The sequence below is a fragment of the Equus caballus genome, chromosome 28 (assembly GCF_041296265.1).
Source record: "Equus caballus isolate H_3958 breed thoroughbred chromosome 28, TB-T2T, whole genome shotgun sequence".
Lineage (NCBI taxonomy): Eukaryota > Metazoa > Chordata > Mammalia > Perissodactyla > Equidae > Equus > Equus caballus.
The window spans coordinates 9,805,289-9,827,434 of NC_091711.1; the positions used below are offsets into that span (position 1 = coordinate 9,805,289).

The 22,146-nt window shown below is 36.3% G+C and overlaps 1 protein-coding gene across 11 annotated transcripts in view; it reads right to left on the reverse strand.

Moving 5' to 3' along the window:
- OSBPL8 (oxysterol binding protein like 8) overlaps window positions 1-22,146 on the reverse strand; it is a 196,329-nt gene that overhangs the window by 21,788 nt on the left and 152,395 nt on the right. For all 11 annotated transcript variants that reach the window (XM_070254190.1, XM_070254193.1, XM_070254195.1 and 8 more), the window contains 9 exons: window positions 21,704-21,941; window positions 20,919-21,103; window positions 17,598-17,679; window positions 17,197-17,295; window positions 15,309-15,405; window positions 6,502-6,600; window positions 4,108-4,205; window positions 1,743-1,832; window positions 354-490 (listed from right to left, as the gene is read on the reverse strand). In XM_070254190.1, coding sequence (XP_070110291.1) covers window positions 354-490; window positions 1,743-1,832; window positions 4,108-4,205; window positions 6,502-6,600; window positions 15,309-15,405; window positions 17,197-17,295; window positions 17,598-17,679; window positions 20,919-21,103; window positions 21,704-21,941 — 1,125 coding nt within the window. The remainder of the gene's footprint in view (window positions 1-353; window positions 491-1,742; window positions 1,833-4,107; window positions 4,206-6,501; window positions 6,601-15,308; window positions 15,406-17,196; window positions 17,296-17,597; window positions 17,680-20,918; window positions 21,104-21,703; window positions 21,942-22,146) is intronic.

Below are 22,146 nucleotides of genomic sequence, written 5' to 3' on the forward strand. Positions count from 1 at the left end.
ACCTAGAGTTCTACATGCCTAACCCAGGTTAGAAAACAGCTGCCAGAAAAACCAAGAATCACTACTTAGTCCCATAATTTCATGCAAACAAAATAAAAGTTTTTTTTTAAATAGGCCCTGGAATAGGTTAGAAGAGAAAGGAAAAAATGGGGAGACTTGGTTCTGAGCTGCAGAAAAGCAGCATGATTTGTATTTCACGTATACAAAACAGAATCCTGTCGCATCCCACAAATGTTAAACTATTTTTCCAGATTCAAATATGACTGAAGACAGAGAAAAGTGACCACACTATTGAGGGACTGAAAAAATAGTCTTTGATTATCATGAAGGTAGCTGAAAAACGGCACACTTACTTCTCTGATTCGAAATCTTCCTGCTCTTCAAATTTTACAGTGTGTCTTATTAATCTCCATTGTTTAATGTCTGGTGTTGGATTCCAGAAAACCTCTGAATTATCGGTCTTTTTCTCATTAATAAAAACTTCACTATCCTATATTTAAAGGAAATTAAAAGGGGTTACATAGTATAGTAATATAATAATACCTAATACTTTCTTCCTGATACCTAATCCCACAAACACATTTTTAAAACAAATATAACTAGCACTTTCCTAAAAGCCCCAAATCTCTTGTCATTTTTAGAAAAACATTAAGATTGAATATGCAACACTAGTCATTTTAAAATCTGAGTGAATACACAGGAAGTTCACCGATTGCACAAGCTCTGCTTAATAACCTATTTCAAGCAATTCCGTGCAGAGCCTCCAGACCATCTCCAGACTGTCCAAGCAGAGCACAGTGTTTGCCGCAGCCACAGGGAGGTGCTGGGACCGCCTGCGACTCACTGTATGTAGAAAAACCAGACAGAGCCTTTCTTAGCATTGTAAATCTGAGCACAATCTTAGAAATTTCATTTTTTAAAAAAGACTTTTTATCTTTTTCCCAAATGCTATTGAGATAGAAGTAAAATTACAGAGCATATGTGGCCTCTTCGTTGAATTTCTAGATCAAGTTTCATTTTCTTATTATATTTCTCATCATTTTCTGCTTATTATAATGCAGAAAACAGCATACAGTCGGTGTTCACAGTCAGAGTACGTCAAGGCAGTCGCCTGATAGGATCCTTTTTATTCATTTAACCTCCTCTTCACAAAATTACATACATGTGAACTCAGGTCGGCAGAGAAGTAAATAAAAGCCATTGCTCTCATATACCACTATTTTCCTTTCCACGCTCCTCAGAAGGAAGTATACCTCTAACTGGAAATGCCTCTTCCCTCCAGGTGAGAGGCAGTACACTGCTGTGCGTGCAAGCACAGCCCTCGAGCCAGAGTGCCTGCCTGGGATTCTTGCTCCACCTCTTACTTAGAGCAAATTATTTAAACTCTTGGTGCCGCAGTGTCCTCCTTTGTAAAATGGGGACAATAACAGTACCCACCTCATAGGGTTATTATATTAAATACTAAATGAGTTAACATGAGGAACATTTTTAAACAATGCACCTAATAGTAGGTGATATATAAGAGCTAGTTATTTTTATTGATTTCAAGTTTTGGAAAGATAAAATATTACATAAAACTAAACATTGCTGATAACAGATCAACACCAAAATATTTGTTAAGCTGAAGCTTATGTTGAATAGTGATGCTTTAAGCAATGAAACAAGTGAGCTTATGAAATTATTGTTAATTTTTTCCCACAGAATAAAATTCTTTTGTAAAGCTAAAATATAAAAACACTTACCCAATGGCCTTCCAAAGTAGCTAGGACTTCTTTCCCCAATTTAAGTTTCCCTGATATTTGATTAACACAGTCACTACTACCTAGAAATGGCTTTCAAGAAAGAAAATGTTAAAGAGACGTTTTACTTTTAAGTTATATTTACATATAATATAGACAAATAACAACAGAAAAAGTTAATTGTTTAGTTACAGTGCTGCTGACGGCACAAATGGTGAAATATTGACTCCAATTTTAGTCAGAAATGTTCAATAAAAAGAAATTTGAGGGGCCAGCCCTGTGGCCAAGTGGTTAATTTCACACACTCCATTTCAGCGGCCCAGGGTTTCTCCAGTTCGGGTCCTGTGAGGGGACCTAGCACCGCTCATCAGGCCATGCTGAGGTGGTGTCCCACATAACAGAACTAGAAGGACCTACAACTAGAATATACAACTATGTACTGGTGGGCTTTGGGGAGAAGAAGAAAAAAAAGGACTGGCAATAGATGTTAGCTCAGGGCCAATCTTTAAAAAAAAAAAAAAAGAAATTTGAATTTGTTGCTGTGGAAAAAATAGGTAAAAACAGACAATGTGAAGTCCGAATAAACATGCTGAAAAGATCACACTGATGTAACTGACTCAGGTCCTGTACTCTCTTCTGACTCAAGACTGTAGTCTGTCAATGTCACAATATATTAAGCAACAGCAACTCAGTACACGTAAGGGACTTAACTCATCTGTTGAAAGAAATAACACCCCCTCCTTCAAAACGAAACAGTAAAACAATACCCAACCCAAAGGACCCTCCAAAAAATAAAATTAGAAGGAACAGACTTTGAGTTACTACAGTGCCTTACTGATGTCTCTCCTCAGTGACAAAATTTTGATGCTCCAATCTAATCCTTAAAGGCATCATAAATTACTTAAGACCTCTTTAGTCATGATTTTCAAATATCATTATGACCATACAAGTAAAAACTCTGCTAAGATGAAAAAAAAATCAAACAAAGAGCACTGCATCCAATAATACTTAAAAGAGATCTTTTTTATTCGAGCAAAGTTGCTGATCGGCTGGACATCAACATAGGAGCAATTTTTAGTAATAAACATCAAATAGTTCATAGAAATATTTTTATCTGAACACAATGTACTATCTTGCACCAACAATTGACACTGTGAAAAGGTCTTAAACTTGCCTTTCACTCTGAGGGAGACAGGATTTTCCAAAGATGGTCTCAATCATATCTATCCTTCCCTCTCCAGCCCACATGCTCTTCCTCAATGAGACCCTGCCATCTTCCCATTGAGTAGTAGGGTCTACATTCCTTTCCCTTGAATTTGGGTAGGTTTATAACTCTTTAACCAATAGAGGATGGTGGTGATGTAATTTGACTTCTGAGGCTAGGTCAAGGATGGCAATGCAGCTTTTGCCTTGCTCACAAGGACACTACTTGCACTTGGACCCCTGAGCTGCCAAGTTAAGAAGTCTGACTACCTTGAAGCCGCCATGCTGTGAGGAAGCCAAGCCACATGGAAAAGCCACGTATACAGGTGCTCAGCTCAGCAGTCCTAGTCTTTCAGTCCCAACCCAGGCATCAGACAGGTGAGTGATGAGCCTTCAGATGATTCCAGGCCCCAAGTGTCAAGTCAGTAGTACCCTGCAAATCTTCCTAGCTGAGACCCCAGACATTACGTAGCAGAGACAAGCCATCCCCAATACGCCCAGTCCAAATTTCCGACCCAAAGAACACTGAAGGATCAAAACATGGTTGTTTTCAAGCTTGTGAGTTTTAGAGTAAACTGTTAGGCAGAAATAGTAACTAATACAACTCTGTCTTACTGTACACAGTAAGCTGATACATACTTTCTGGTACTCTGTAAAGCAATGGTTTAATTTACTGAAAAATTTCTATCCATTCACTTCTTAAATCTCATCTCCTATATAATACCAACAGTATTTTTTTTTGAGGAACATTAGCCCTGAGCTAACTGCTGCCAATCCTCCTCTTTTTGCTGAGGAAGACTTGCCCTGAGCTAACATCTGTGCCCATCTTCCTCCACTTTATATGTGGGACGCCTACCACAGCATGGCTTGCCAGGCAGTGCCATGTCCACACCTAGGATCTGAACTGGCGAACCCTGGGCCGCCGAAGCAGAATGTGCAAACTTAACCGCTGCAGCACCAGGCCAGCCTCAATACCAAGAGTTTTATTAATTAAAATGAAAAACAAAAAATGACTGCTTTGTGTTGATTTGTATCTTCCAGGGCCACCCTTGCATGAATTCTGTGTTCTTATAGTCTTCAGTTAGGAACTGAACTGGCTCTTTGTTCAATATTTATAGCACAACTCTTCCTTAATAGGCGATACCTCCTATCATTCTCTACTAACCTTTAGTTTGAATTCAAGTACTGCACTATATCCAGTTTTTTGACATGTAATATTGACTGTTCCACCAAGTTCCAGTGTCATTGTGCCATAAAGAATTCCTAAAGAAAAAACAATTTTGACAAAACGTTGAAGAAAGAGAGACAGCGGCTAATAACAAGCAGAGCTTTAAAATCGAATCTCCATATAGAAGCAACTAATAATTGAAGGGTATTCTGTTCTACACCCCAAAATCTACAATATACACATCAAGTTGGTTCTGTAGGATTTAAATAGATAACAGTTGATCCATATCTGCCAACTGACATTCTCACTAAAATATATTAGTAATCCCAAAATCAACATCTACAGTACTTGTGCAGTCATTTGTGGATATGCACAGAGCAGCGAAAAATTTGAGTTGCCCAATGTGCACACTGACAGCTGAGGTCAAACAAAGTGACACTCTGCGTTTTGGTTTCATCTCTCATGTGGCAAACAAGTCTTTTTTGCAGTATATTTACTGCCACATTTTTTGCATTTTTGTGCTTTTTGTTGGTGATTTTACTATTTAAAATGGCCCCCAAAGGTAGTGCTGAAGTGCCCAAGCACAGAAGGCTGTGATGTACCTTGCAGAGAAAATATGTGTGTGAAAGCTTGATTAAGGTATGAATTATAGTGCTGTTGGCTGTTAGTTAAATGTTAATGAATCAACACTATATAGTAAACAAGGTGTCTTTAAACAGAAATAAGGTTATGTATTGGTTGGTTGATGAAAATGTGACCAGAGGCTCGCAGGAACCTGAGCTCGTATTTTCCCCTGGGAGCAAGGGTTCAGTATGCCTTAATTCAGTGTTTGTGGTGACCTTATAGAACATAACTACTGCAAACAAGAATCAACTGTACAAGTAAGACAGACAAACTTTAAAAATCCCCCAAAATAGTTTCTGTGGCTAAACAGTTGGGGAAATTCTGAGTTTAAGAAAGTTAAACAGGCTGTGCGTGTGTGTATCTGTTCTTGGACTAAACTGTTGAGGTAGCCTTAATATGCAAATACAGAATGTTAATTTCCAAGAGGGGAACACTATGCAATGTGTCTCATACTTATTTGGCTATGAAACTGTTATTTTGTAAAACAATTTGTGAGGCTAGTGGTTTGGGGAACACATCTTAGAAAATACACAAGGGTAGAAAATAACCATTGTTTTCTATGCTCATGCTTTTCTGCACAATAAAAACATTGCTACAAAAGAATTTTCCTGTTGCTCCTTGGGTATGGATGGCACTGAGTATCTACATGAAATATCATTTTATTTATTCCAAATGATACAAAATTTAAAACATATTTCTTATCAATTCAATTAATAATTTCAGATATTTCACTTCATGCCTATTTTATGAACCATACAGGAACCTCTGAGAATTATCTAGCCTGAGGCCACAAGTTGGCCACTCCTGTACTTAGTACTAGGCAGATTCATGGTACAGTGGATAGGAGTCAACAAGCTTAGAGTTTAGTCTCAGCATTCTTACTAAAACTAGTTGGTTTGGCCTTGGATAAAATTCTTAACCCTTCCAGTTTTCTCATCTGTGAAATGAGGCCATATGAAATGATTTCAATGTTTTCATGAATCAGTTCCTAAAATAGAGGATAATCACCCAAAAAATTATATTTAAGAAACGAGTTGGAAGGGAGGGTAATAATGACCAAGCTGAGTGTTTAAGCTGATGCTTTCTAGCACAGGATTGCAGACTGCAGAGATCTTGACTGTCGCATCCTAGCTAAGCTCAGGCAAATTAACCTCTTTGTGCCTCATTTCCCTCATCCATGAAACAGTGATAACATTAACTCCTCTACAGGGCTGCTGGAGTGACTAGATCAGTTTACAAACATAAAGGGCACAGAACAGCTGGGAGCCTGGCCCGTCAAAAATTATAGTTATTGTTTAATATCTTTATCTGTATCCTAAATAATGAGAAAAAGTATTAATACATTAATTTTTAAAAATTGCCAAATGAGGATTGAAAATTTTTTAAAGGACTCAGTACAATGAAAAGCAGTAAATTAAAAGTTAAAAAAGGAATAGTGGTGTAGAAAATGAAAATCACTTTTATAAATTCTGAAATAAGGGCAGTTTCATCAAATTTTAAAACCTGCACATAAGGCAAATGAAATTCTATTATTATAAATCAGCCTCTTCCAACTAGAGTGTGTCATAAAAAGCCCACTGTGGGTGAATTAATTCACTACAGAAATATTCAGCAGATGACAGCAATATCTTGAGCATCTGTAAACCAAAGACACTTTCAAACAAAAGCTGACTCCACCAATCTCAAAACATAACAAACTACAGCCATATACATTTACTTAAAGAGAAGGTTTAAGGAATGTCTAAGTCAATTATGGAAAATATTTACCTTTACAATGAGCATATGGCATTGTCATTACATAATCTTCACCTCTATTCAAGAAAGTTAAACGTGCTTCTCCTTCTAATATTGCAGATAATGAGTTTCCTGAAATAAATATTGTTTATTAAATTTCGCAAAACTCAGTCAACCACTTCAAAACAAACAAAATATATTTAGGACACCAACCAGACATCTATAGTGGAATGTCTTAAAAATGTCTCAATCTTAATGTGCCAAACATACATTTATCTTATATCCAAAACATTATTTGATCCATATTCCCATTCTTACAAAATGAGTACTTTTAAAAGGTAGAGTAATGTGCTTGTTATATGTTATTTTATATGAGGCTCTTAAGAAAAATCTTTTTTCTCCCCCAAGTAATTTTATTGGGATTATAATGGTATATAACATTGCATAATTTCAGGTGTATATTATTGTTTATTTATCAATTCCTGAATACACTTCATCGTGCTCACCCCCAGTAGTCTAATTTTTATCCATCACCATACATATGTGCTCCTTTGTCCCTTTCACCCACCTCCCAACCCCCTTCCCCTCTGGTAACCATTAATCTGTGCTCTTTATCCAAGAAAAGTCTTAACCATGTAGAACACAATAAAATACTGACTCTTTCACTATATAGATTAATTTTTCCACTTTTTTAATAAAACCATTATGTTTTTATCTGTAAGTCACACTAGCCAGCCCTGGTGGTCTAGTACTTAAGATTTGGTGCTTTCACCACTGAGGCCTAGCTGCCTGTTGCTGTGATGCTGAAAGCTATGCCACCAGTATTTGACACACCAGCAGGGTCATCCATGGCGGACAGGTTTCAGTAGAGCTTCCAGACTAAAACAGACCAGGAGGAAGGACCTGGCCACCCACTTCCAAAAAAATGGGCCATGAAAGCCCTATGAATAGCAGCAGAGCAGTATCTGATAGAGCAGAAGGTGAGACGAAGGTGCAGAGAGACCGGGCAGGGTTCTGCACTGCTGTGCACAGGGTGCCTACACATCGAATCGACTTGACAGTACTAACAATAACAAAGTCAAGTTTTAAGCTTTAAGTACTTATAATTGACATAATACTACTATAATTTAGAAAAATTAAAAATATGCATAACCCAGCAAAATGATAAAATTTCATGGTATTTTCTTCTAGCTTTTCTCCCAAATGTATTTTTCTTTGCCCTCACCAGTTTTATTGAAGTATAATTTACATACATGACCCATTTTAACTGTGCATTTTGATAGTCTTAGCAATTGTGTACAGTCATGTAACTACCACCACCACAATCAAGATACAGAACTTTCCATCACGCCAAGAAGTTCCCCCTGGCTCTTTGGCAGTCAATTGTTTCCTCCAGCTCCAGGAAACCACTGGTCTGGTTTCTATCACTGTAGTTTTACCAATTCTAAAATTTTTGTATATATGGCTTCACAGAATATGTAGTTTATTGTGTTTAACTTCTTTCATTTAGCAAAATGTTTTTTAGGTTTATCCACGTTGTTGTATCAACATTTCATGCCATTTTAACAATATTAAAAAATCTAATATATGAACATAGTGCATCTCTCCATGTACTTAAATCTTAATTTTCCTCAGCAATGTTTTGGAGTTTTTGGTGTACAGGTCTTAATTAATAAATAAATTTGGGGCCAGCGAGATGTGCAGCGGTTAAGTTTGCATGTTCTGCTTCGGTGGCCAGGGTTCGCTGGTTCACTGGGGCAGACATGGCACTGCTTGGGAAGCCGTGCTGTGGAAGGCATCCCACATATACAGTAGAGGAGGATGGGCACGGATGTTAGCTCAGGGCCAGTCTTCCTCAGCAAAAAGAAGAGGATTGGTGGCAGATGTTAGCTCAGGGCTAATCTTCCTCAAACAAACAAAAAAATTCATTAAATTTATGCCTAAGTATTTTATGTTTCAGATACTATTATAATTGGTGTTTTTAAAAACTTCATTCTGCAAGGGTTCACTTCTACTGCATAGAAATACAAAGGACTTTTGTGCTTTGACCTTGTATCCTGCAACCTTACTAACTTCACGTATTCTAGTAGTTTTGGTCAATTTTTTTGCATATTCTTGAGGATTTTCTATACAGATCAGGTACGTATATGGTTTAACTTCTTCCTTTCTAACCTGCATGCTTTTTTCTTTAATTTGCCTGCTGCATTAGCTAGGACCTCTAATAACATTTTGTTCAGAAGTTGTGAGAATGAACATTCTTGCCTTGTTTCTGATCTTAAGTAAAAATTATTGAATTTTCACCTTAAGAGTATGAAGTTGGCTGTATATTTTCCATACATAACTTTAATCTAGTCCTAGTCTGTTGAGAGCTTTTATCGTGAGTAGGTGTTGAATTTTGTGAAATGTCTTTTTTGCATCTATTAAAATGACACAGTTTCTTCTACTAACATGAATTACATTGGTTGGTTTTCAGATCATATACCAACCTTGTAGTCTTGAGATAAACCCCACTTGATCATGATATATATCCTTTTTATATATCCTCATATGTGTGTATTACCATTTATATATACTGATTTGCTAATAATTTAAGGATTTTTGCACGTATATTCGTGATAAAGAGTGCTCTGTAGTTTTCGTGTAATGTTGATTTTGGGATTAGGGTAATGCTGGCCTCACAAAATGACTTGAGAAGTGTTTCCTCCTCTTCTATTTTCTGTAAGAAGTTGTATAGAATTGGTATTTCTTCCTTAAATGTTTAGAAGAACTCAAGACATCTGGGCCTGGAGCATATCTTTGAAGAAAGATTTTAAATTAGTAATTCAATTTCCTTCACTGATTTAAGGCTATTAAAATTTCTTGTTGCTTCTTGGGTCAGTTTTGGTAATTTGTGTTTTTCAAGGTATTTGCCTATTTCATCTAAGCTATCAAACTTATTGGCGTAAAATTGTCTATAAAATTTCTTCATCATCCTTTTAGTGTCTGTAGGATCAGCAATGATTCCACTCATTTATTCCTAATTTGTATTCCTTTTTCTTGATCAGTCTAAACTCTGGGATTCCCTGCTTTTCTGTATTGACTGTCTACTTTCTATACTATCTGCTCTTCAATATTTCCTTTCTTTTATTTACTTTGAATTTAATTAGCTTTTTTTATAATAGGGTAAAAAGGTGGATCACTGATTTGGATCTCTCTCCTTTTATAAAGTTATAAATTTCTCTCTAAGCACCATTTTGCTGCATCCCACAAATTTTGATATGTTGTATTTTCATTACTATTTAGTTCAAAATATTTTCTAATGTCTCCTTTGGCTCATTAACTATTTAGTAGTGAGTTGTTTAATTTCCAAATATTTGGAGTTTCCTTTGATATCTTATTCTTTTTTTCTAGTTCTATTTCATTGAGGTTGCAGAACTCATGATTTTAGTCTTTCGAAATTTATGGAGAGTTGTTTAATGGTCAAACATATGGTCTATACTAGTGAAAAACACCATATATGTACTTGAAAATAATGTGTATTTTGTAATTGCTGACTGTGATGTTTTAGAAATGTCAATTAGGGTAAGGTGGTAGATATGTTCTTCAGGTCTTATATATCTTTGCTTATATTTCACCTAGTTGTCTTATTATTTGCTGAGGAGTGTTAATATCTACAACTATGATTTTCGAACTGTCTATATCTTCCTCATTAATTCTATTTTGCTTCATGTATTTTCAAGTTCTGTGATTAGGCATATAGACATTTATGATTATTATGCTTGTCTAATGTACTAAACTTTTTACCATTATGAAACGCTTCTCTTTTTTTGTGTTAACCCATTGTAACTTAAAATTTACTCTATTAATATAGACAATCATACTTGAACTTAATCTTTGCATAGTTTAGCTTTTAACATTTTCCATCTATTTACTGTCAAACTATTTGTGTCTTTAAATTTAAAGTGTGTTAGCCCTTGCTGTTTTATTAAATCTGACAATCTCTGTCTCTAAATTAGATTATTTTGGCTATTAACATGGATGTAATCATAATGAGTGAGTTTTCGTCTGCCGTTTTACTATGTATTTTCTATTTGTTCTGAGTTTTGTTCCTTGATCAAGCTTTCCTGCTACTTTTTAAAATAATCTGAATTTTCTCTTTCAGAATTTCAATATTTTTATTGGCTTTTTACCTGTACTTCTTGGCATTATTTGATGTGTGCACACAATGTGCACATGTGTGGCACAAGTGCTCTAAGGTAGGGTTTCTCGACAGCAGCTTTCCTGACATCTTGGGCTAGACAATTCTTTGTTGTAGTGGGCTCTCCTAAGCATTGTAGGATCTTTAGCAGCCTCACTGGCCTCTACCTACCAAATACACCAACTGTGAAAACCAAAATGTCTTCGAACATTGTCAAAGTCTCCTGGGAGGCAAAACTGCCCCTAAGTTGAGGACCACTGCTTTAGGGATCACAAACAGTTATCTTTAAAATTCCACAGTCCACTTACAGTTAAATTATTCCACTTGTATAAAATGTAGAAACTTTGTAACTTGTAGGTCCATTCTCCTCTAAGCCTTTATGCTGTAGTTATATATGCTATATCTGTATATGTTATAAAACTCACAAGACAATGTTGAAATTTTTGTTTTGAACAGAAATATGTATTGTAAACAAACTGAGAGGAAAAAACAAGAAAAAAATGTCCTTGTATTTACCAGATATTTACCATTTCTGATAATCTGTCCATTTTAAGGATCTGAGTTTCTATCTGGTCCCCTTTATCTTTGGCCTAAAGAACTTTATCTAGCTTTCCTTGTAGTATGAGTCTTCTGGCAACAAATTCTTTTAGTTTTATTTTATCTGATAATGTCTACAGTCTTGAAGAATATTTTCACTGGATATAGAATTCTGGGTTGACAGCTATTTTCTTTCAACACTGCAGAGATGTTCTACTTTCTTGAGTTCTTCATAGATTCTAATAAGAAGTGGGTCATTGCAGAATCATTGTTTCCCCAAATGTATTAGATTGCTTTCTCTTAAGTTTTCAAGATTTCCCTTTGATGTTTGGCTTTCAATAGTTTGACTATGTTGTGTCATAGCTTAGCATCTTAATGTTTATGCTGCTTGGTGTGTTCTTTGGGCATCTTGAATATATAATATAATACCTTTCATTAAATTTGGAGAACTTTTAGCCATCACTTTTTAAACTCACTTTTTTCCTGTTTCATTTTCTCTCTCTTTCTGGGACTCCAATAACCCATGTATTAGAACATGTGATATAAGAGATCTGAGGCTCTATTCATTTTTAAAAATAATTTTTCTCTGTCCTTTCCACATTGGATAATTTCTATTGATCTATTTACAAGGTCACTTACGCTGTCATTCCATTCTGTTGTAAAGTTCATTTCATGAATTTTTAATTTCAAATATTGAATTTTTCAGTTCTAGAATTTTTATTTGATTTTTAAAATATATTTCTACTTTTCCTGCTAAGCTGTCCTATTTCATTTCATTCACTGTGACCATATTTTCTTCTATTTACTAAAGGGTACTTATAGCCACTTTAAAATCCTTGTGTGCTACTTCCAACACTATATCTTGGGGTTGGTCTTAGTTGATTTTCTTTTCCTTTGAGAATATGGTCTATTTTCCTGGGTCTTTAAAGTTAGGTAATTTTGGATTTTATCCTAGACATTATAAATGTCAAGTTGTGGAGACTCTGTATTCTATTATTTTTCTCCACTGAGAATTGTTCCTTTGTTTTAGCAGGCAATTATTTGGTTGGACTTGAATTACAAACTTTGTTTTTGGGTGGCAGTTCTGTTCTGGATTTAGCCAGAGAAGCGGATAGAGAGAATTTGAGACCCCCCTTTCTGGCTCTTTTCCTTTTGAGATCCCCGCTGTCTGTCCAGTGGCCATGCTTTCTCTTAATTTAGCATCTGGTTCCCCAGGCCAGAAAGACTGCAATGTTTCCACCAGTGCACCTGCTAACTGCACCTGACCTGAGGCTTAAAGCCCTGAAAACAGGGATTTATTCTTTTTCATTCCTGTTCTACGAGTGTGGACTTCCCGCAGAATTCGCCCGCAACTGCTCTCTCTTCAGTGTCTTCAGGAAGCTGTTTTTTGTATTACGGCCAGATGCCTAGAGGAGAAGGATTGGTCTAGGAGGACCTTATTCAATCATTATTATCCACATACATTCTTAATTCAGTGAAACTGCAGATTGTTTGTATCCAACTTTTTACGTGTATTAGTACATCATAAAATCATTTCTCTTGTGTTATATAGTATTCATAACCATAATGGATCTTAAAATAACTGAATTTTCCCTTATTTTAAAGGAAATGCTTGCTCGTCATGGAAAAGTTGAAAAACCCAAAACAATTACCCATAATTCCATCATCCAGGGTAATCATAAAATCTTAATATAATTCCTTGCATCTTTTTTCCCTATGCATGAATGTATGCATGTTTTAAAGCAGAGCTGAGGGGCCAGCCCTGTGGCCAAGTGGTTAAGTCTGCGTGCTCCACTTCGGCGGCCCAGGGTTTCACCCGTTTGCATCCTGGGCACAGACATGGCACTGCTCATCAGGCCATGCTGAGGCGGTGTCCCATACGCCACAACTAGAAGGACCTACAACTAAAAATATGCAACTGTGTACTGGGGGGATTTGGGAAGCAAAAGCAGACATAAAAAAAAAGAAGACTGGCAACAGTTGTTAGCTCAGCTGCCAATCTTAAAAAAAAAAAGCAGAGTTGACTCAGTGCATATATTATTTATACTCCACCTTCCACTTAACAGTATATCATAAGCCATTTCAAATTTTAGTGTACATTAGAATTTCCTCAGGAGACTTTAAAAATGTATTCTTGAGCCCGGCAATTTTGATTTAGTAAGTCAAGACTGGAGTTCAGGATGCCAAAATTTTAACTAATACTAGAAGTGATACTGAAATTAGTAGTTCATGAATACCACCTGAAAAACACAAACAGTTCTCCCAAATGATGATAAATTATTCAACCCAACTTAGCCAGAGTGGCTAAGTACCTACATTTTATCTGCTCTACAGAATACTAGAAGCCATTTAAAAATAAGTGGTTCTTAGGGCATATAACAGTGGTACAAGAAAAGATGGATCAATAGATCAGAAAAGACAGCCCTTGAAATAGAAAATAACACCATTAAAACCCATGATAAATAAATCAGGTATTGGGAAAATTAATGGGCTTTCGGGAAAAGAAAGTTGTGATCTTGCTTCACTCTACCCATACTATATACACAGAAATAAATCCCAAGCAAGTTAAAGAGCAATGGAAGCATAAAAGTATGAGAACATGTAAGTGAATTATTGTGTAAGCTGAAGTGAGGTTTTCTAACACGACATCAAAAGCAAAAACCATCAAAGGAAAAATTGATATTTAACTACATTAAAATGTCAAGAAAGAGAGACTACTTGTTAAGAAGAATATACCCTGCCCAGATGTCTTTAAATTTAGCTTAATTTAGACTCAAGAAAATGAACTAATTCCTAGAACAATGTAAACTATCAAAACTCACCCAACAAGAAGTTTCTTTTGAGCAAGTCAGTAATCAAAGAAGAAATGAGGAAGTAATCAAAAAAGTGCCCCTACGAAGCCTGAATTTCATAAATTCTTTGAAATTATAAAGGAACAGATAGCTCTGATATACACAAACTATACTACAACATAGAACAAAGAAGGCCAGCTGCTGAAGTAATCCCAGGAAGTGAGCTATGCACCGGGCACGCAACAAAGACGCCGAGGAGGGTAGAGCATGCACTCATAAAAGGCATTCGCACTGGCCAGACCAGGGGCAGGGAGGGATTGAAGGTGCCGTGGGGAGGGATGACAAATATACGTAACCTTCAGAAGACAACATTCATGCTCTGAAAGAAGTAAGACATAAAACTAGGCAAGAAACCAGAACCCAAATCCAAACAAAAACATCAAGGGAAATAAAAGACATCTTAAAGAAAAATAAAGGCATACACCATGCTCCTGGGTCAAAAACTATTGTTATATTTCCCTGTCACAGACTTATCTGTCGTTCTCCACCCTCTCAGGAAAGTAGACCTTGGGTTTCTCTTGATGTATTTTATTTTTCCTATCTTACCATAATTTTTTCTCTCTCAGGTTTAAAATTCTTCAGTTGAAAGTTAATTCATTGATTTTTCTCCATATACAAGTTCATTAAAAAAAAAACAAAAGCACTTAACGTTATATATTTTCTACTGGTGTATAGTTTTGGGCTATGATTTGTTTGAATTGTTGCAGTTTTGAGATTAAGGTTTCCTACTGTAACTTTATTTCTCTATTTTCCCTTGCATTTATAACAGTTTTTATTAGTATGTTATTTGGTCTGAGGTTAAGGATCATTACTGACTGACCCTGGACCAAGTATTCTAACTGTACTTGGAATCTCTCTCTAGTCAAAGACTAAATAGAAAGATCAATCCCTCAGGTACCTTGAAGTGCTTAAAAAACCTTAGTAGAGCTAAAGGCAAAATAAATGCATCTAGCCACAGTGGGCAATCATTACTCTGTCTTTTGATATGTAGTATTTGTGATGAATTTACATGTATGTAATATTTACGTAAAATTATATACATACTTACATAAAATTATATACATATAAATACTTACATAAAATGAGTCATATCTCTATTTGTGAATGGGCAAAGAAAAACACTGTTAAAGAAAGGCCATTAATCAAATAAAGATGATACTTAAAATGACATAGGAATTTCTTGCTGAAAACAGCCCAAGACGTTGTCTATATAAAAGCTCACCAGAAAATACTACCTTTCGGAAAGGTGCAGACTGAGACAAGGGGAAACTCACCATAGAACTTGGACTTAGCCAGGATACTACCACTAAGGCAGAAGCCATCCTTTCGGTTACTTACATAGAAGGCAGATATTGGTGGATGATGGGACACCTGTTGAACACAGAAAAACCATAAAATAGAATAACATAAGCATATTATTATGCTATTATCAAAAGTTTGTCTTAACAGTATATTCTAATAATGAATAAGAAGAAACGTTTGGTAAGTAGTAAAATTAAATACTGTTGACTATAGAAACCACCCTCCTGGTGTTACAACCAGTAGGTGGGCTCCTCTTACACTGTACCAAAGTTAGTTTATGTGGAAGTGATAGTGTGTCACTTCTGAAATTAGGTTATAAGGCAGCATCCATCTTGGTGTCTCTCTCTCTCAGAACCTCAGCTCTGAAAAGCCAGCTTCCATGTTGTGAACAACCCTATAGAGAGGACCATGTGGTGAGGAACTAAGTCTTCTTGTCAAAAGCCAGGTGATGAGCTTGGAAGTGGAGCCTCCCAGCCCAGGTGAGCCTTCAGAGGACTAGAGAGCTAGCGACATCTTGACTGCAACCTCTTGATAGACCCTGAGCCAGAACCACCCAGTTAAGAGCTCCCAGATCCCTGACCTTCACTGTCGGAGACGATACATGGGCATTGTTTTAAGCCATTAAGTTTTGGCAGTAATTTGTTATACAGCAATGGATAACTAATACAGTGGCTATCTTCATACAGATTACTGAACAGGCTGTAGGAAACTAACAAAAGCTTTGACAAACAGGTTAACAATCTAGTATTTTCAATATATATACACATCTTATGTTTTCTGAAAAATGAGACAAAGCTAAAATCAATTAAACTCTTCTCAAGCTTCTCAATTTAGTAATGAATTACAATGAACTAAAATGCAAGACGGTATTATCATTAATTTTTTAAGAATTAATATAGATGAGTGGTTTCAATCTGAAATTGAATCTCTAGGGAAGAAGAAGGTTTTTCAAATAACACATTGTCTCCTCATCCTCCTTACACTCTAAGTGAGAACTATTAAATTAAGGAATCATTGGTAGTGAGAGAGAATGTCATATTCCTCAGGTTTCTTAGGACTGCCGTTAAGACTGAGAATCATGAATATAGATGCATATGATTAAATTATGAAAGAATAAAACTCAGAAATATTGTCTGATTGCCTACTATGTGTACAACAAAAGGAGAGGCATTATGGGGAGGGTATACCTTCAAGGAGCTAACGATTCAATTAGGGAAATAAATATTCTGTAAAAAGTTATACAATACAAGTGTTAAAGTAACATCATAACGGATAATCACAAAAAATAACACAGAAGATTGAGACGGGAGAAATCACCAGAAGTTGCAGTCATCTGGATCATGAAAGATGAGTGGGTCAGAGTCTATTTAGATAAAAAATAGCTGGGCAGAAATACTGGGGTTGGAGAACTGAATTTAAAAATAATGAGGCAAAAGAAGGGCAATGTCAGGTTACCTAATGGTGAACGCACAGGCCTGACTACTGTAGAGGGCTCAGAGAAGCATGTAACTTGACATAAATTTAGAAAGATACGGAGGACCTTGAATTCCAGACAAATGGGTGTAAATTTGATTTAGGAACTGGAGAACCACTCAAGAATTTTTGCCAAAAATACCCCCCAAATGGGACAGAAGCAGAAAAAAATACTGATTTATTTTTGGTCCTACGGTTCCATGACTGTAACAGTAATACTTATGAGTATGGTATTTATTAGTATTCAGTACTAAAGGTGAAATGTTTACCAAATGTTCACTATTAAAAAGGTTAATCAACAGTGAGTTTACTGAGTTAATATTTTCTATAAAAATAACCCAATAACTTCCAAAGTGGTCTTGTTTCTGTAACATGCATTTCTAATACCTGTTCAGCAATATAAAAAGTTTTGCTGTTTGTTCTGGGATGAATCCACAAACAACGGAAAGTCTCACCAAGTATAGGATTATAAGGTTTCTTCAGTCCCTAGTAAAAAACATACAAGTTTCAAATTACAAATACATAAGATTCAAAATAGTTTAAACCAGTCAAGATGGGTTTAACTAACTGTATCATCTGGGAGCTATCCTTATAAAATTTCACAGTAGTGAGTGATAGGAAATAAAGGTAAATAACTTAAACCATAATACAGATCTAAACGACCAGGTATTTTGCAATTCTGCTAACTCAAAGAGGCCCTGTAATGCAATCCTTAATAAATAATCTAAAGATAACATGAAAAATAAAGAACTCATATAAGGCTAAAGAAAGTAAAACATAAATATTACCTTTGGCTTTTTATAGAATCCTGACAAATACCATTTCACAACTTTCTTCAAACGGAAATAAGGATTTTCCTCGAGAGCAGCCCTAAAAAACAAAATGGTATACATGAAAATTTTACAGAATATATCACAAATTCTCCCTCATATTTATCAAGTCAACAACTGAGTATTATATAGAATTGGAAAGCATAATTCATATTTAAAATAGATGGCAAAAACAACCACGTAAATCACTTTGTAAGAATCATTTTTCATAATCTGGTGACTTTTCTCCCAATTATTCTTATTCTTTGACAAATGACCCAGGTCTTTGCTCAAGTAGTTTTGAAACTCTCCAAACCAAGGCTTCTCTCCTGGGGTTCTGCAGAACCACTTATGTTGCTGGGGGTTCTGTGAGAAACTGTGACTGATAAAAGTAAACACAGATTTTGAGATTCAAGCACTGCGTGATGCCTAGCATTCGCAATGATGGGCAGTGGCCAAGCAGCTTCATTAACAATTTCATTGGAAGCCTTCAGTCCCGTATGTCAGGGAAGGACCATGCTCACTGGATTTAGTCTACTCTCAGTTGTTGATGTCAATTAGAGGAGATCAACAATAACTGGTGAGCGCTGTAGTACACGAGGGAGGACAATATGCTGGTACTAGCCTTGCCCATGCAAAGGGCCTCCCTAAGTATAGGATCGTATGACTTTTTAGTCCCTAGTACAAAATAGAAGTTTCAAATCACAAATACAGAAGATTTAAAATAATTTAAACCAATCAGAAAGGTTTTAACCAGGGTTTAGCCTTCGACCTCCCCTATGTGCTCCCAATTGATTATCCATAGTGAACAAACTCTATCAATATAAAGATAATCAAAGAATGATTTTAATTTTAATGAAGAAATTTTTAAAAGCCATGACTCACATGCCCCCTTGCCCCTCTGCTGCTGCTATAAACATTGCAAAACATTGACTGTGTATGTCAGAAGTGAATTCTACTGAGACGTTTTCATATATACATATTCTCCAAGAATTGTTATACATATATAAAACAACTTAACCATTTATTACTCCCCAGAGCATGTCTGAAGGGCCAGTGTGGTGTCTGTTGAAGATGAAATGTCAGAGGGAAGAGGCCAGGCCTAGGCTTACTGACAACTGTGCCAAGTGGAAAAGTTGTATTTTCAAGAGTAACGACTCTGATTGCTCTCTTCCTATCTTACAGTGGAGCTTAAATTCTCTTACTATGCAATTTTGTTTAAAATTACATACATATAGAATACAGAGTTCAAAACTCAAAGCAATACAAAGAAGTAGACATGTCTTGCTATCGCCCCATCTCTCCATACTCTTCCTACTTACCTCCTATAGGCAACTTTTTTTTTTTTTAAAGATTTTATTTTTTCCTTTTTCTCCCCAAAGCCCCCCGGTACATAGTTGTGTATTCTTCGTTGTGGGTTCTTCTAGTTGTGGCATGTGGGACGCTGCCTCAGCGTGGTCTGACGAGCAGTGCCATGTCCGCGCCCAGGATTCGAACCAATGAAACACTGGGCCGCCTGCAGCGGAGCGCGCGAACTTAACCACTCGGCCATGGGGCCAGCCTCTATAGGCAACTTTTTTTTTAAGCTTTTTTTTTTATATAAACACTTTTCTTTAAGCATAAAGAAGCAAATATGAATAGGTACCTTTTTCTTATAGAAAAAAAAAGGTAGCAAACTACATTCTTCTGTACCTTGCTTTTTTCGCACACTCAAATAATCCTGAAGATCCCTCCAAATCAGTTTATAGAGTTCTTCCTATGTGTGCATGTATCACACATTATTTAACCAGTCAGCTGTGGCTGGACACCTGAGTTAGCTAATCTTTTTCTATTCCCCACCTGGCTGCAACAATCTTGCATATATATGTCATTCTGTAAATGTGTAGTTACACCTGTACGAGTTATTCCCAGAAGCAGGATTACTGGGTCAAAGGGCTGAACGCCTCTATCATTTTGGTAAACACTGCCAGCTTCCCTTCAAAGGCACTGTGCTAGTCCGGATCACCCAGCAGCACTGTACGAGTGCCTGCTGCCCCACACTGCCTTGGCAACAGTCTGTGGCCAGAAAAGTGCAATCTTTCAATTCGGGAAAATGAGCAGCTCTCAGGAAGATCTTACTGTCATTCACAGGAACACGCCTCATATTCTGAAAGAAATGAATTTCTAGACCTATAAAAGAAAGAACTATAATAAATTATAAAGGAGAACTGGGGTATAAAAGCTTTTGGATTTTTGGTCAACGTGATGGATGAAAAATATACCTTATTATAGTTTGAATCTGCAATTTCCTTATTTTGAGTGAGGCTTACATGTTTAAGGACTGTTTCTATTTCTCCATTTTTGAATTGCCTGGTCATTTCCTCCACTCCTTTTCTATTAGGTTTTGAGCATTTTCATTCAATTTCTAAGGGCCCTTTTTATTCTAGGGAGATTAACACTTTGTTTATGACTTAATTTGCAAAATCGCCCAGTCTATCAATTATCCTTTTATTCAGCTTATGATTTTTTTTTGCAATGTTCATTAATGCAACTAATAGGCTAATGATGCAACTAATAAACTGAATACAGATATTGATGCAGAATCTAAAAATCAGGTCACAGGGCCAGAACTTAGTATCTTAGGAAACACTGTGCCTTGAAACTGCTGCTGGAATGGGGTGGGTAACAGATGAAACTTGGAAAGGCATGCACAAAGTTGCCGGTTTTTACTGGTTCTCTAAGGAACTATTGGGAAAAAGGTGGACAGCTCCTCCTCATCTCCTTTATGCCTGCCTCCTGCAGAATTACACTCAGGATCAGCTGGCAGAAAGAAAAGCAAAGAGGAGAGTGGGGAATTTATGCCATGAGCCAGAAACTGGCAGGGCGTTCCAGTCGTGGTAAGCTGCACATGCGTCACAAGCATGCAGAGAAGATAAGCATAAACAAAAGCACGAGCCCCAGGATGGGACCCAAATGAGGACAAAGGTGAAGGAGAATGAAGAATGCCAACCCCTCTCCCTGGGGTAGGTCAGGGAACAGGTCAGGGAGCCACGACAGCAGCACTAGCTGGTGAGGAACAGAGCTCCTGTCCCCCTGGCAAGCTTGTGATCTCTCAATTCAACTTCACGAATGGAAACATCAGAGCAACTTGTTAAACGTGCTCCTTATTAAGGTCAACTACAGAAGTGGCAGAGGAGAGAGTGCCAGCTCATTAGGGCCTGATTTGGTAAGGCACAACCTCTGAAGTTAGCACTCTGAAAACCTCTAAAATCATCAAGTGTGTTTTATTTTAAGAAATGAGAATCCACTTAATCCACTTACTCAGATAGGAAATCTGCATGATAGTAGTAATCTGAAAGTTTATCCAAGAAAGAACGAGGCTCCAAAATAAATGTAGGCAGAACCACCCTGGAGAGGTCCATGCCAGGACGAACTTGTTTCAGCAGAGTCCAGATAAGGCTTTTGTTTTCTTCAGACACAGTTTCTGTTTGAGAAGCTTCACCTGCCTTTAGTAATTAACAAAAAATACTGAAACAGTATATTTATTTTAGACACATAGATATGTAGACAAGACAGCTAATGTTGAAAATATGAATTATCTATAGGAGTATTCTAAGTATTAAAATACATTAGGCAATAAATAAAGTCTATAGCTGTGAAATTTAGGTAAAAAGAGTAGTTGCAAGAAACATCAAAGTGAATGCTATATACAAAGAATTCATTATAAAAAACATTATCCTCTCTTATTTTATACCATATTTACTTCTATGCACTAGCAGTAACAAGAAAGTTATAAACTCATGTTTCCTTGTATTTACTTTGTACCTGGCAATGACATCAAGTAGTATCCTATTTCAAAGGCAAACCTGAGGAAAACGTAAACTTTAAATTTAATAGAATATATTGGTATTTGTGTGAGTATATGTGTTTAGTTGTTTATAAATCCTGATATATTCCATAGGTATGCAACTTTTAAAACAAAATAGGCATCATATAAATATTCTCTTTCATGAAAATGAGCAATAGGTCAAACAAGTATCTTCAATTTCATTTGAAAAGTCCCAAGAATTAGAAAACCAAAATCTCTGAAGATCACAAACTTTCACCTCTCCGAGTTCTTCATGGCTCTGTTCGGTGTAGGTGGTCTCCTTCAAAGGCTCCACGGGCTCAGGTTCGATATATGAGTCATCTTGCCTTTCTGATGTATCTGTGTCACTTTCTTCACTCTTCCCCATCACCTCATTGTCAGACTCATCATGCTCTTGATCATTTTCTTTATCGGATTTATCAGAATACATATCCTGGTCCTTAAAATGCTGTCGTTCAATTTCACTATCATTTAACCTTAAAGAAAAGAATTATTATGAGGAAGAATAAAGGAGGTTAAGAATATTTAATTTATAAATAAGAATGATGTGTAACATTTACTGAGAATTTACTACGAGCCAGGCACTGGCCTAAGTTTTTTCATCGTGTAACTCATTTAACCTGCAAAATAATCCTGAGATAAGTAATATTATTATTCTCACTTTCCAGGTTAGCAAATGGA